At 32.9% G+C, this 16,620-nt stretch overlaps 1 protein-coding gene across 12 annotated transcripts; it reads left to right on the top strand.

Moving 5' to 3' along the window:
• Window positions 1–263: 263 nt before the first annotated feature.
• On the top strand, window positions 264–9,308 carry LOC116144636. Of its 12 annotated transcripts, XM_031430086.1 has the most exons (18): window positions 264–866; window positions 1,486–2,284; window positions 3,351–3,458; window positions 3,541–3,723; window positions 4,176–4,356; window positions 4,552–4,691; window positions 4,805–4,914; window positions 5,168–5,235; window positions 5,328–5,401; window positions 5,484–5,579; window positions 5,707–5,796; window positions 5,941–6,069; window positions 6,335–6,548; window positions 6,635–6,802; window positions 7,234–7,341; window positions 7,469–7,562; window positions 8,382–8,567; window positions 8,960–9,308. In XM_031430086.1, exons 1-3 carry the CDS (start codon window positions 417–419, stop codon window positions 3,380–3,382), a joined length of 1,281 nt encoding a protein of 426 aa, XP_031285946.1. In that variant the 5' UTR covers window positions 264–416; the 3' UTR covers window positions 3,383–3,458; window positions 3,541–3,723; window positions 4,176–4,356; window positions 4,552–4,691; window positions 4,805–4,914; window positions 5,168–5,235; window positions 5,328–5,401; window positions 5,484–5,579; window positions 5,707–5,796; window positions 5,941–6,069; window positions 6,335–6,548; window positions 6,635–6,802; window positions 7,234–7,341; window positions 7,469–7,562; window positions 8,382–8,567; window positions 8,960–9,308. The 12 variants fall into 12 exon arrangements, with proteins under 12 accessions (XP_031285946.1, XP_031285945.1, XP_031285949.1 ...); XM_031430085.1 differs by having other exon boundaries at window positions 6,332–6,802; XM_031430089.1 differs by having other exon boundaries at window positions 6,335–6,802; window positions 7,434–7,562.
• Window positions 9,309–16,620: the final 7,312 nt, after the last annotated feature.

Consider the following 16,620-nt stretch of genomic DNA (forward strand, 5'->3'; position numbering starts at 1 on the left):
AAGTACTTAATTAATTGTTATAATAAGAGAAACAATTCTGTCTAAATCTAAAGGTGCTTTTATTATTAATAATGATTTATTTAGTTTTTCTTTATTCTATTTAATTATCTTAACTTTTGTCTTTACCTGAACATATTAAAGCAATGCAGTATCAATATCAAAGTAATTGGATAATTACGTGGTAATTTTATGGAAAAAAAATGTTAAATAAATATTTTTTTCTTGCTTAGTTTATATATATATATATGTTNCTTGAGATCGGATATGATAACTCAGTAAATATTCCACTTGGATTCCTTCAAAGATTTGAAAATCTGAATGAGCTCAAACTATTTTGGTGTGATCAATATAAAGAGCTATTCTTTCCAAATCTTCCAACTCTTGAAGTTCTAAATTTACAGGACTGTATCGAATTGATGAGTCTAATGTCATGCTCAGCTTCTTTCCAGAATCTTAAAGTTCTAAGAGTTGACCATTGCGAAAGGTTGATGAAGTTAATAACACCTTCAACGGCTAGAGGCTTGGTGCAATTGAGAGAAATGAGCGTAGAGTATTGTGGAATGTTGGTTGAAATAGTAGAAAATAAGGGAGATGCAACAACAACTGAAATTGTTTTTAACAATTTGAACAAGTTGTCATTTACATGTTTGAACAACCTCACATGCTTTTGCTCTGGGAATTACTCTTTCAATTTCCCATCTTTGGAAGACTTAATTATACGGTTTTGCCCCAATATGAAGACTTTCTCTCAAGGAATCTTAAGCACACCAAAGTTACACACATTTTATTATGACAACTGCGAGATGGATTTAGAGAGTGGCGGGAGTGAGCTTAATGCAACCATTCAAAAAGAACACAAAGAAAAGGTATATGTATTCAATTAATTAGTTTAAATATTTATTTTATAATAATATTATGTTTATAGCATTAATTACAATAAACTGTTTTTTAAAGTTAGTTTGTGTTTATATATAGGTACTGTTTTGCAAATATTGCGTTAGAATAAGATTCACATATTTCCTTCCAGCATTGGAAGCTTTAATCTAGTGTTATGCAAAACTGGCTTATTTCAGCATAAGGTTTGCATTCGGACTCTAACATTGGCATTGGGAAATTATGTAATTATCATAATTACTAGAACTGGAAAATGATGAAATCTTCCCATAAATTTTAATGGGAACACGTAGTAAGTACTTAATTAATTGTTATAATAAGAGAAACAATTCTGTCTAAATCTAAAGGTGCTTTTATTATTAATAATGATTTATTTAGTTTTTCTTTATTCTATTTAATTATCTTAACTTTTGTCTTTACCTGAACATATTAAAGCAATGCAGTATCAATATCAAAGTAATTGGATAATTACGTGGTAATTTTATGGAAAAAAAATGTTAAATAAATATTTTTTTCTTGCTTAGTTTATATATATATATATGTTTTTAAGGGAAATATTAATTGTAATTTGACTGATATGATTTTTTTTAGGTTGACTCTGATATGAAGGAATTGACATTACGGTTAAGTGGAAGGGACATCGTGTTGATTTGGGAAGGAGAGTTTCAAGAGAGATTTGGGAAAGTAAAAACTCTTCAATTGATTAATGATGAATATACCAGCATTCCAATTCAAATCCTTTACAAATTTAATAGTCTTGAAGAACTGATATTGAAAATGAGTTCATATGAAGAGATATTTTCATGTGAAGTGGATAAGAAACATGTTGGAACACTCACAAAATTAAAAGTTTTAAAATTACAAGGACTTTATAATTTAAAGTGCATTTGGAAACAAGACTCCCAATTAAACTCAATTCTTCAAAATCTTGATCGTTTGGAGGTGCTATATTGTCAAAATTTGACTACTCTATTGCCATCTTTAGCATCTTTTGAAAATCTAACGACTTTGAGAGTAAGGTATTGCAATGGAATGCAAAACTTAATGTCATCCTCAACAGTCAAAAGTCTGTTGCGACTAGAAGAGTTGAGTATAGTAGGATGTGAAATGATGATAGAAGTATTAGCAAATGAGGGAGATATAGAGAAAGGTGAAATTGTTTTTGAGAAATTGAAGAGGTTGTACTTGGATGATTTAGATTGTCTCACATGTTTCTGCTTCGGGGATTACATCTTAAAATTCCCATTCTTGGAAAGTTTATTTGTGAGTAAATGCTCGAAGATGAAGACTTTCTTTCGAGGAGACTTAAGCATGCCAAGGTTAAAGGAGTTAAACAATAAAAATTGTTCGGAGAGTGACATTAATACAATCATACAACAGTTAGAAAATAGTAAGTATTCATTTACTTAAAATTATACTTTTTCGATAGACTTCTTCATACTCTTCATTGAATTAATACTAGTAAATCCTCAATAGTCTTTATTATTGATTTTGTCTTTAATTAAAATTCTTTAAGTGAATCAACTGTAGACTGTCAAATATATATAGAAAAGCTATAATATTACAATTTATGTTTCCTTAAAGTTAATTTATACATGTTTGTGAAGCTTATATTGCAGTAGTTGTTGAGGAAATTCTTTATTTTCTTGTTTAATTGATAAATTATGATCAATTTAGGGTCTAAAATAGTATTCTCTACAGTTTTTGCTTTTACTATTAATGTGTTATTCTTTATGCTTACAGATTGGTCATAGTTATGGAAAAGATTCCCATTTCCATCAACACACAGTATTTCTCTTTCATAATTTTTTGAAAAAATAAAAGATTATTAAAAATATTTTATTAATATTTATTAAACAAATAAACTAAAATATCCGGCTACGAAGGCCTTATTTGGGGGTGGCAAACCGGTCAATGGCTTGGCTACTCAAGGTCCGGCTGAATCTTTGCTTGAGCTGCGAGGTTTGGTCGGATCTTCGCCTCAGCCGTGTGGCATGGCCACACAGTTTCAAGCCAAATCTTGGCCTCAGATGATGTCACCACCTCCCAGAACCTGGTATTGTGCTGAAATTTTTTCCTCTGGGCACATGAAGCGATGAAGCTAATCTTTCAATGACCTTTCCTATTCTGGTTTATTCTTTGTATTTTAATATGAAGACGATGCATGTTCATGGAGCCTTTTGTAAGATTTTGTTTACTCTGTAGCCCTAGGAATTGCTTACCCAAAGCAATTTATTAGCTCTATGGTTTGAAGAGTTTATTTAAAAGGAAAGTAATATCCTTCTAATTTATTGTGCCGATATCCTAAACCTATTGATCACAGTGATCATCAGGGCATTATTAAAAATTAATGGTATTCCCATTCATTAAGAGGGAAGTAGTTTTGTTTTCATATGTAGAGTTTTAACCTATATGTGCAGAATAATGTTCATTTTTTTTTCCATTCATGTTATCAGATCGAGCAAAGGTTGTTGAGATTCTTGTCTAGGACCTTAAGGTTTTTGCATCCTTCAATGAAGAACTTTCAAGGAGATTACCCAGCTTCTTACACTTGATAACTTTAGGTGATTACTCCACCATTCTTTCTAATTGGTATGGTATGCCAAGAAAATTTTAGTTGATTTTCTGTTGGCACTTTGTGATCAGGCAAAATGAGCAGGTTTCCAAGTATGGAGACACAAAATTCGGATCATAATATTATGCTTGTAGAACTTAAAAAGCTAATTGAATCAAACCCCCTGTTTCGTGACAAGCTTAGATTCCCAGCCTTCAAAAGTTCACAACGAAGGACATTAATAAACCAGAGGTGTGCTGCAGCGAGGTTTTTTGGTAAAAACAAAACCTAGAGAATGCATTTTACAAATATTTATGTGTATTGGTATATTATATATTGGTTGATTTCTAATTTGGGTTTGCGCTTTTGCTCTTATATTTGTAAGGTGATTGAAATCATTTACACTTGTAGATGATATTACCTTTTCTTGATGAGACTTATTTTCTAGAACTCACTTCTTTTTTTAAAAAAAAAAAATCCGTTTAAATTGGCAGCATCAACTTTGCAAGAATCCTCATCCAAACCCTGATATTAAAACACTCTACACTGATCATTCTTGCAACCCTACAGCTAATAGAGCCTATCCTCCTCTTACAAACAACCCCCTTGTAGGACCAATTCCTAAGGCTGGTGCATTTCCACCTATTGGTGCCCAGGGTGTGAGTATTTTGCATCTATCTACCATATAAAACATTGGTGCATACTCATAATGATTCTTATTGTGCAGCCATTTCAGACTGTTGTTTCCCCATCTTCTGGTGCTGTTACTAGTTGGATGTCAAACAATAGTCCTTCCTTACCTCACCCTGCTGTGGCAACAGGCGGCGTCACCCACCCCCCCCAAAGTTTGTAACTGTGTAGCGGGATGTCTACAGTTGCATTCTTGAAACATCCAAGGACGCTGACAGGTATGACTAGGATGGATTATCAATCAGCTGATTCAGAGCATTTGATGAAGCGTATTCGCACTAGCCAATCTGATGATTTGTGGATGAATGAGATAATCTGTTGTTTTTTCAAGCTTGATAGCTGCTATAAATTTCTAAATGGCCTTTATATCAGCTGGTTGTAACAATTCTCTTGTTCCTTTTTGGTCTTTCTAGGTGTCTTTTGCTGGTGTAGCACATACTCCCAATGTATATTCTGAAGATGACCTTACTAAAAGCCGTTGTGTGAACCCTAAATCAAAGATCTAATGTCATGAGCATGGACTTCCATCCATATCAGCAAACTATTCTTCTAGGTAAAAAATTAGAAAAAAAAACCACTGTGTAATGTCTGGTTGCTGAAAATTTATAAATTTTTTTTCCTGAGATTATTTATTATTGACTGAAATTTCTGTTCTTCGGTCTGTAGTGGGGACAAAGGTTGGTGACGTTAGCTATCGGGAGGTGGGATCCCGGGAAAGGCTAGCACATAAATCTTTCAAGGTTTGGGATATATAGGCTGCTTCAAGGCCGTTGCAGGTATTCACCATCTTAACTTCCTAAGAGTACAATGCATAAAATCTTCTTCCTTTATCAGTTTGATCTTGACAATGAATTTAATAATAGTGGGTAGTAACTCATACTGATGTATTCACCTAATACTTATGAACATTGGATTTAGTATACTTGCTGGCTTGATTGGCAAACACTTTCACATTAACCATGGCCAACAATTTAGGAATATAAATATGGTCTGATTCTTGTCTCTTCATTAATTATCTTGTACTACCAGAGGCTTTGTTGAATGATGCTGCAATATCAGTGAATCAGTGTGTTTGGGGGCCAGATGGACTTATCTTGGTATGTATATGCATTCTTTGCTTGTGAATATGAATCATACCCCTAGTTCGTTATATTTATCTTTTCTCTTAATCAAATTGTGCTTTGTCTAGGTGGTGCATTTTCTAAACATATAGTTCAGATATATACTTCCAATCCAACTGGAGAACTAAGACAGCACTTAAAGGTAAATTCTGTATCCTGAATATCAGTTCTTCCTTAAAAATGGCTAGATACAATCTATTGATCACTTGTCTCTTTTTTTTTAGATCGACGCCTATGTTGGTGGAGTTAATGACAATGTGTTTACTCATCCCAACAAGCAACTGTGTATGGTTACATGTGGAGATGATAAGACTATTAAGGTATCATCTTAAAAGGGTGTGATCTGCTTATCTAGGGAAAACATAATTGATACATCCTTGCTGTAACTTCTCCCTATTAATGAGTTTGACTTATGGGGATACTTAGAGTAAGTTTCTTCCATGACAGGTCTGGGATGCTGTAGCTGGATGCAGGCAGTATACGTTTGAAGGCCATGAATCTCCTGTGTATTCTGCCTTCACCACAGAAAACATTCAGGTCAATATTTATTTAAATCATCTATGTTGTGATCGGCAATATGAGTCTGCATCTTTTTCTATACGCTAACTAACTGATAGGAATAAGATGGCTAACATCACTTTGAATCTCATATTATCCATCTTCCTCTCTTGAAATGTGCAGTTTATTTTCTCTACTGCCATTGATAAAAAGATAAAAGCTTGGCTATATGATTGCTTGGGATCTAGACTGGAACTATGACGCTCCTGTACACTGGTGCACCATGATGGCATATACTGCAGATGGAACCAGGTAAAGCTTGGTTAATTTTAAGATAGACACAGGCTAATATAATTTGGTGATTTTTCATATTGTTTGTGCACATGATACTTTATATAATGACTCGATGAAGTTTCTTATAATATCTTGTTTTACAAAGGATGATATCATTTAGCTGCCAAGGATCCTTTGTTGCTGGACTTTTTAGGCACTTTTCTGCCTTTGATGTGCCATTATTTTTTAACCGTTCTTACATCATCTAAATGGAATAAGACTTCTATATTTTTTGTTGCAGCAGCTTCTCATGCGGAACAAGTAAAGACGGCGAATCTCATTTAGTTGAGTGGAATGAGAGTGAAGGAGCTATCAAAAGGACATATTCTGGTTGGGTTGTCCGTTTTGATACGACATGGAATCAGTTCTTGGCTGCTGGTGATGAATTTCAAATTAAATTCTGGGATATGGACAATACAAATATGTTGACTGCTGTTGATGCAGATGGTGGATTGCCTGTTTGTAGTCGTACTATTTACTTGTACATCAATGGTATTTAACAGTAGATACGTAGTAGTTGTTCATTCAATTCTATTCTTTGTAGGCTAGACCTAGACTAACATTCAATAAGGGAGGATCTCTGCTCACAGTTACAACGAGTGACAATGTTATCAAAAATTTAGCCACCAGTAATGGTTTATGATTGATAAGAATGTTAGATAGCAGGGCTACTAACAAAAATCGGGCCCCTTCTGAACCCATCAACTCTAAGGTAGTTTTGTGCATGTTTGTTGATGTATTACCTTTCTTTTATATTCAAACAATATTTGTGATCCATTGAGAAGTTACGTAGAAATCGTAATCCTCTTCTCATGTAATTATTTGAACTTGTTTAAAAAAATAATTTATGTAGAAAGAACAACACGTTGGAAGATAAAATTGTAAGCAACAGCCCTTTAGGGGCTGGCATTATCAGCCCTAAACTAGATAATGTTTAGGTTTGGTTGGTTCATGACTGAGATAAAATGACAGTCCTGAGTCTTGAAATTCTTATGACTGCAACCCATAGTAGTCTCTAGAATCTTGTCAATTTAACCTTCTATAAGCTTAAAGAATGAAGACCTTTAGGATACATTTTCCTATAAGCCTATTAATTGACTTTTTGTTTTGTCAGTGTCTTATGTGCTGCTGTCTTTTTGGCAGCCATTGATTGTGAATGCTCTCGGTCCAGTGGGAAATGTTTCTGGTGCCATTGCTCCGACTCTGGAACAGCCAGATAGAGTTCCTCAGGCTGTATCTATCAGCAGTCTTGTAAGTTTAGCATTTCTTATACCATGAAGTTGTTGGTGCTTATCTTAGTCCACATATTTATACCAAGTGCCACTGCACGGTACTATGGACAGCAGTAGACTTGTTGATGTTAAACCACATATTGCAGACGATGGAGACATGGTTAAGAGAAAATTCCTGATGTTTCAGATCCATCACAAATAAAAGCCCTGCACTTACCTGATTCTATAGCACCTGGCAAGGTAGGTGGCAAAGACTTCAAGTATTTGCATGTTTTATTTCAGTTAGGAAGAAACCCCTCTGCTTCTATGGTGCTTCTTATTTTCTTTGCAGTTAGTTACTACCCTTTGTGTGTCTGTGCTTATATATGAGATATTTTACTATTATAAACCTATGCAAATCATATGCAACTATATCTTTCATTAATATACCAACCGTATATTCTAAAGAATTGGATGCATAATCACAGGAACTCCCGAATGTTAAATTCAAATGTTGGAATGCTAGTTTAAACCTACATGCATCTGAGGTAACATGCATCTGAGGATGATGGTATGTGGACTGCCAATTCACATGGTAATGCCACCTCAGTCGTGAAGTTAGGGCATAATGCACCCTCTCTGCATGGTAGTGCTTGTTTCATGGATTAACACAGTAGGTGAGGACTGATGAAATAAATTTAAACTAAATGACTTTTTACAAAAAGACACAGAAGAAGAAACAATGTCAAGTTCATCCCAAAAGCTTAATACCAATCAATGCATAAATAGCCAAATCAAACATTATGCAGAAATGATGTGAAACACAATTGTAATTTCCCCTGCATTTAGGCCTGGGAAAAAATATACATGTTTTTTCTATTTTGTTGCACTGAAAAGAATAGTCAATCATACAAATGAGGAAAGACTCTAATTTACTACAAGTTTCAAACATGGCTTCCCCAAGTCACTTCTAAATGCGATTGAATTTCAATTAAGTTGAAGCTTTCTCTTTTTTATTATCTCTGGGTTTTTTATTTCCGTTACTTAATAATTTATTTTTATTCAATTAATTTGATGCAGCTATGTATGTGGAGTATTGATAAATGGGAGAAGCTGAAATCAAGGTGCATACAAGAACCAGCTGGTTGTCAATCCCCTTCGGTTGGAGAAACTAAAGTCCAGTTTCATAATGATCAAACACATCTGTTGGTGGCTCATGATAGACAAATTTCCATTTATGACAGCAAGCTTGAATGTTCAAGTTCAGTAAGTTTTGCTTCCATGTCATTATGTTGTAGTTTTTCTTCTGTTCTCTCTCTCTCTCTCTCTCTCTCTGTCTAAGTAAACTTACCGACCATGATCTCATTTCTATCGTGTGGAAACATGGCATCACAATAATTAAGGTCAATGAGACTCCAAATCACATATTGATGTTTGCATAAAAGATCTAGTTATGTAGCTTATTATCACCAATGTACTCATTCCACGGTTCCACCTTGACTCGCAAGAGTAAAATTTACTATTTGAATGCTTTTTTATGGATAGTATGTTAGAAGCCTTGGCCCGGTGCGTGGCTTATTATCATAAAGTATATTTTAATATGTTATTTTTCAATCTCTCTTCTAATGGTCCTTATGCTATGATTTTATAACTTGTAGTGGTCTCCAAATGATACACTCCCTGCTCCCATTTCTAGTGCAGTTTATTCATGTGATGGTTTCCTGGTGTATTCCGGTTTTTGTGACGGTGCTGTGGGAGTTTGTGATGCGGGTAATTTAAGGCTCAGATGTAGAATAGCAGCTTCTGCTTACATACCTTGCTTCTCCGTCAGGTAAGTGGACCTTTTATTTGGCGAGTTCTGAACATTCAGTTATTCTATATAAACCAGTTCAGATGTTTCAAGACATTTTTCATATATTTCATTGTATCAAAATGTGGAAGCCCGTAAATTGACAATATTTCCTTGTTTCAAGGCATTTTGATGTTTTTGTACAGTAAAAATTCTATTCCAGTTTTTCTATTTGTTATGGTGCATGGATTTATTTCTTATTCCTTAGAAAATTAGTTATTTAATTTATTTACGAGTCAGTGTGGTGACGTGGCATCGATCAACGATTTTGACAATTTAAGATTTTGATGTCACATTACTTGGGATACAAACTCGGGTTATCTATAATAATATATTTCTAAATTACCCTTGTGGATGGTCAAATTCTTGGTCTATAAAATGATTTTCATTTTCCTCGAAATTGAATTGATGATATAATTGAAGAAAATGGTTATGGTTTGTGATAAAAAGAGTGAAATCTTATCGGATGTCCTCTGTTGTTATGGCAACGTTAACTAATATTTGTGAAATTATCGAAAGCTGCTGTAGTCATTCCACTTGATCTACTTTCGGTTGTTCTCACTCACAAAGTATTCCTTACAGTTTAGAATGATTTAAACGACATAATTAAGCTTCCATTATTAGCTAAGAACACATTTGAAGATGACGACTTTCGGAAAAGCCCAATCTAAAGAGTCAGGTTAAACCCGATTAATAATGATTAACATATAAATAAAAGAATAGTATCACGATGTGATTTCACAAGATAATTTATACATTTCAAATAGTTATTACATATAAAAATTATTAATCACAATTAATTTAAAAATAAATGAGAGAGAAGAAAAATCGAAAGTAACATAAATTCATTGGAGGGTGATATAAATGATCTGACACCTATATATTTTGTATTTTAGACTTTGAGATTTGTAGAATTTCTCAAACTAGAAACTATTCATACAAGGACGGAGCCAAGGGGAGCTGAGTAATTTTTTCATGGTTCCTTTGATAAATGACGGGGCCCGTTTCTTGTTTTCATTAGTTTTTTCATGTAGAGTCAAGGAAGTTGAAAATGCCAAAGGTTGTACTCTTTTAAACCTTGGAAGGATTCATTCTCTTAAGAAAGGTAGTTCTGTTTCCTTACTTTTTTCTTGAAGATTTGTGTTATTGGGAAATTCTTTAATATATAAGAATGAAATTCTGATATGATTTCATAATCAAACTTACGTTTTGTTAAAATCAAAACAAAGTGGAAAATCAACGGCATAATTATTTTCACAATTAGACAATAACTTAAAGATTTTAAAGGGATATTTTCCAACACAAGCATATTCGATGTAATTGACCGAATCAATTTTGAGTTAAAATTATTTGAATAGATAAAATCCACCCTGGTCATAAAATTTTGAATTATACAAAATTAATAAAATTTGTTGTAAGAAAAAGTAGCATATTTAGGGCATCCAGATCCTATTATATCAAATTAACCTTAACCATTAACAACTATTTTTATATGTTAAGTTCTTCTATATTGTTAGAGGTATGAATATTAAAATTATGTCGTGTAAATATACTTTATATTGTACAACCAGTTGAGATTAATAGTTATTTCATGAATATATATTAATCAAAAGAAAAATCTCGTTAATTCAATTAATTATCGTTGAACGTTCTATTACTTTGAATTATCCCTCTACTTTTTTCTCTAGCCTCATTAAATTTCCACCACAAATTGCATGGATAATAATCTTGGGCCAAAGTCAATTGTCGTTGGTCGGAAATAATTAATTTGGAGAAAGCAATGATTTTGGCATGCTTCATAAGTCTTCCAATAAGGAAATTACTCGCCTTTTCTTCAAAATGTTAATTAGTTTGTCTTCCGAGAAATTACATGTTTTTCTTCAAGATTTCTATTAGAGTCTAAGTCTTCGTATGCATCCAATTTTGAAAATAATTTTTAATATATAGTCTAAGTCTTCGCATGCATCCAATTTTGAAAATAATTTTTAATATATAGTCTAAGTCTTCGCATGCATCCAATTTTGAAAATTCTCTTCACATGCTACCAATTTTGAATAGTCTCTTTTCATGTACCTTTCTCTTTAATAATTATTTGTCTTAAGGATGTTATATGTCCCCTAGGCTAAAATTAAGTGCTTTCTTCACCTGTTATTTCCTTCCATTCATTGTCTTTAGACTTCGAATTTTATTTCCATTGATGTTCAAATTGGCTATACAGGAAGAAGCTTTTTTTTTTCTTTTTCTTTTAATCAATTCTGCTGTATCGACTTGTTCAAAGAGGTTATGTTGACAAAAACTTATGATCATAAGCTAAGATAATTATTATGGATTTCATATTAAATTTAATTTAACAGATTTTTGACTCTAACTAATCCTTTTTATTATCTAATTGTAGCTTTTTGCTATTAATTCTGCTGCACTTTGCTAAACTCTTCTTCATGAGCTGAGGTTAATTCCAGCAGCACATCTGACTTGTTATAACCAACAATCACAGAATGACTCCGATTGATTAAACAATGGGATATAATTTTACTTAGTTCGCACAAATCAATTAATAATAATTAATTTATTTGAAAATATTATTAATTAGGGTAAGGTAAGAGCTCATAACTCTACAATTTATTATTTTTCACTACTAACTAGCTTTAATTTACCTGTCCCTCTCTTTTTGTATGGCCTAAACATCAATTTTTAATTCTGGAAATTAAGAATAGCTGGAAAATATTTCTTTCCAGTAGTTAAATTTTCATTTAGAAAGTTCATTAAAACAAGATAATTAGCTTCCACTATTAACTAAGACAATGTTTTAAAAGTCCTTGGAATTGATTGTAAAGGGGTATAAACTAGTTCATTTTTTTCATTAATTTTTTTATACTGATTCCGAAAAAGCCAAAGGTTGTACTTTTTTAAACCTTGGAGGAAGTTAATGTCTTATGAAAGGTAGCTTTGGTTCGTTGTGTCTCCATGAACTTTTGCATTCCTGAGGAATTCTTTTTCCGAAATATAAGTATGATATGATTTCATACTCACTCGAAGACTTGGAGCACAAGTTGAAATAGACAAACATCCACCAATAGTTGAATCGCTCTAATTGTTTGTTGATCATCATGGAATAATTGTCACAAACCAATGGGAATCAATCCATTGTACACATTTGTAAAGAAAAAACAGGCTCCTATCTGGTTTATGAATCCATTACATGGTGGGTTTCCACCAATATTAAATTGAAAGCTTTTCAATATGACCAGTTGAATATTAATTAATACCAAGTAAAAGGGTGGGTTAAGGGATTTATTGTTTTATTTCGTTTTACTTTAATAATTTAAATTAATTAATTAGTTGCATAAAAATTTACTTTTTATATATATAGATAGTTATTGATTTAAAATAACATTTAAAAGAAATTCTTATGCTAATAAATGATTATTTTCCTTTACTTCTTAATTTATTATGTAATTAATTTTTTCTAATATCCACACACGTCGATTCAATCCTTTTGTTTTCATCTAGCTCCCTTTTTTTTATGCCAAACAGACATGATGAAAAAATTAGTAGTCAATTTTAGGCATAGAATTAAAACGATGATTGTTACTATCAAAGTGAGTATTAACAAAAGGTCAGACAAAATTAAATATGTAGGCTTTCATTCATATCCACTTAGTTTTGACACAATTATACATATTCATTCCATTTTTTTGATTATACGGTTTCTTTTTTTAAGAATATATCCAGTGCTAGTTAATGCATCAAGAATAAGATCGATATTCTCGGGATGCATTTTCTTTATTCTCTTTGCACATCAATTTCAAATTGAAGATTTATTCAGCACTCCCATCTAAGCTAATTCAATAGTTATATTTCTCTCACAGTTAATAACATTAATCTCATAAAGTTTGATTAAATAATAATTTTTTTTTTGAGATTTATGCACTAAAAAAATTCTCTTATGTTAATTTTTTTGTTTAAAAATATAATTTAATAAATATTTTAAAACATAAAATATAATTTGATGGGATATGCATCCGTTTTATTAAAGACTTTCTCATATTAAATATATGTCTAAAAATCATAGATGGTGGTCCTTGAAAATTAATTATGTGCTATTACAAAAATCATAAATTAGTACAAATTAATGAAAGAAAAGAATTTAACACAATAATTTATCAAACGTCTAAGTAAATAGATTAGTCCTTTGATGTTATAAACCAAGCAGCTAAGAAATTCTACACAAGTCTTTCCTTGATTAAACTTTCTTTCTGGTTTTTTTTTTCCCCTTCTGTAAGTATATATTTTCCAAGTCTTGCCCTAATAAAAAGGCAATGCTGATTCCACGGTGATGACGAATTTAATCGTAGGATGTTTTACTTGCTTTAGTTGAGTCATTGTCTTAGCCGTGCCTGTTCTTTAATATGACAAATAAATATGTTGATGTTGGATTTTGATACCAACAAACTCACATGTGCAAAGTGTAAAGAAAATCTTAAAAATCACACGTGAATGATTATGAGAGTTAAATGAAGTACTGTTCTCACAGTAGCATGCAAAGACGTAAGATAAATGAGAAAATAAAAGTTTTATAGTGGTTTAGATGCCTAAAGCGAATCATATATCCACTGTTTTCTTATATAGTAGTGAGTTTGTGGTTATTAGCCAAGATTACAAGAGGTCGCGAATTGCAAACTAGGTTACAGGTGCTTAGTGTTCTTAGAGAATATTAATCTAGTCTATTTCCTATTGTGTGTCTTTGCTATTTGCTTTGTTAAATTCAGATTGTCTGATCTCGATTTTGTGAGGGAGAGCTGCCTATTTATACCCGCTAAGCTCAAGGTAATGATTACATTTTTGTAAGTGGGTAGGTACTATGTAAACCTCTCCTGATGTCTCATTGGCTGAAAACTTAGAAGATATCCTTAAAATAAATGGGGCTTGAACAAGTGTGCGAACCAAATTCATTCATAGACAAAACTTGAGTCGGTTGGATTGATAACAACTTTATTCTTTTTGTCTTGGACGATGTGGCAAATTGCAAAGTCTTCTTGAACTTTGATTGGTGCTCACTAACATCAGCTTATGTCAGCCCTGAATTTTTAGGCATAACAAAATATTTATTGAAGTGGGTCTCATGTGTCTCCACAACTTGCAAATTGTTCTTCAACTTAATGGTTAATAAATGTTAAATCTAATATTTCTTTAAATTACGGAACTAAGTTTGGGGGAAAAAAAATTATGTGTCTAATGATGACAATGAACTCTTAGATTTTCTGAATAATTTGGGCTCTGTTTATTTTATTATTTCTACCCATATTCCCAATCTTATTCCCCAAATATTGTTTGGCACATTATTTGAGAAATATTAGTCTATTTCTTTAATAACTTTTAAACCCGTTAAGTTTACTAATTTCATCAAATACCCTTAGAAAAAAAGTTCAAAAATTAACAAAAACACCCCCACCCACCAATACTTGCCAGATTCCGGTAATCACCGCCGGTGGTAGCCAGAATCTATCACAATGGTCTACACCACCACCGGAAATGGTCGGTAATTCACTGATTTGGCCTTTTCTAGCCAGATCCATAATGGATCTGGCCGAAAAAGGCCAGATCTAGTCGTCAGTGATAGCCAAAGAAATGGTCGTTAACAAAAACTCATTCAAATTTTCCTCAATCGATTTAGAGTTATCCATTTTATAAGAAAATAAAACTCTCTTTAAAAATGCAAGATTCGATGCAAACTGTAAAGCATATAAAGATTCAAGCTTACCCCGTAATCCAAGAGGAGTTTCAAGTCCATCTACCTTTCGAAGTACACTGTCCGAGAGGTTCATCATGATCAGGTTGCAGGCCTCTTTGTCAATCTCCTCCTTCTTCCTTAATTTGTCCTCTGGCCACTTCTTGGGGTCCCTTTCCAATGCAATTGCGACCTCGTTGTGTGAAAGGAGGGCTTTCATCTTCATCTTCTAGCTTCCAAAGTTGATCTTCCCATCATATTGGATGATCTCCAACCATGTGGTGGTTGTAGTGGTCATTGTAGTGGTGTTTTAGAGTTAATTTTAGAAAGCCCCAATTTGTAAACCCTAGATCTTTTGCCCTAACCTTTATACGAATTCTGGAACCTTAGATTTTTTCCCAAGATTTGTCAAGATTGACAAATTCCACTCAAATCCCGAAACCTTAGTTCTACAGGAAGACTCAGAATACTCAATTTTGAGAAACCCCCAAATTTCTTAAAACCCTAGATTTCAAGAATCGTCTTCTATCGAGACATAGAGACTTAGTAATCTAATCTAGACTCCAAAAGCAGCTCTGATACCACTATTATGCAAACTAAAGGATTCTACTCAATACCAAACACACACAAAATCAATCAAGAATAGAAAGAACATGGTGATTTACCATGGTTCACTTATCCTTATAAGATAAGCTACATCCACGTTGAGCTCCAGAAAGAGAGGAGCTCACTGCACTAACTGTTATCTCAAGAATCACAATTACAATCACAGCAAAAAACCAAACCAACACAGAATCACCCAGCCCAGATACAATATATCCCGTAATCAACCCTTAGAGAAACTCACCTGGAAACTCTAATATGAGAGAACAACACCTCACCAGAATGATTACAACCCTAATCACTCTAGTCTAACTGATTACACAAAACGTGAGTAAGAACTCCACAAACCCTAACTTCTCAATCGAATATTGAAGATAATAGTGTTCCAATTAGTCGAATGGGAAAAACTAAGTTTATATATGGTTGACTTGGTGGCTGGATGATGGTCGTTGGATCTGAAGAATAATATGTGGTCAAGATTCATTTGATCACTTGCATGAAACGACGTCGTTCGACTTAACCCAAAACTATACCGTTTTCAGGCTTCCACTTCAACACTTAAGTTTCCACGACAACGAATAATAAAATAATTATGAAATACGATGTTCAAGTGAGTACCCTAGCACCTGATGATTTTTTTTTTGGTAATCAGAGTGTTCAGGACAACTTGTACGCACCTCAACTAATCCTCATGATCTATTGAACATCTTATGAGCCCGAAGGACCAAGTAAACCACAATGTTATTGTGATAGGTGGTTACAAAGTTTGAATCTAAAAACTTAAGGAAAGAATCAAACCTCCTTGACCGACAGACCAATTCCTTGGGGTTATGTTAGAGTCATGAAAGTGACTCTATTTTGGTGATAAAAATACCCCATGTGTGATTAAATTGAAGTATACTGAGACAATTAAAGAATTTATGAATTTATTCACTAAAATCGCTTCCTAATATTTTTCTTATGAATTTAAAGTGTTTGGAATGATTTTGGAAAGGATATGAGTTGATATTAGATTGTGGTTTATGGATTAGGGGTGATTTTGTCTCATTTATGCTATTTAGGGGGTAAACTGTCATATTTATAAGGGTTGATTTGCTACTTTTCAATTATGCAAGGACCAAAGTGATATTTTGCATTTT

The sequence above is a fragment of the Pistacia vera genome, unplaced genomic scaffold (assembly GCF_008641045.1).
Source record: "Pistacia vera cultivar Batoury unplaced genomic scaffold, PisVer_v2 Contig45, whole genome shotgun sequence".
NCBI lineage: Eukaryota > Viridiplantae > Streptophyta > Magnoliopsida > Sapindales > Anacardiaceae > Pistacia > Pistacia vera.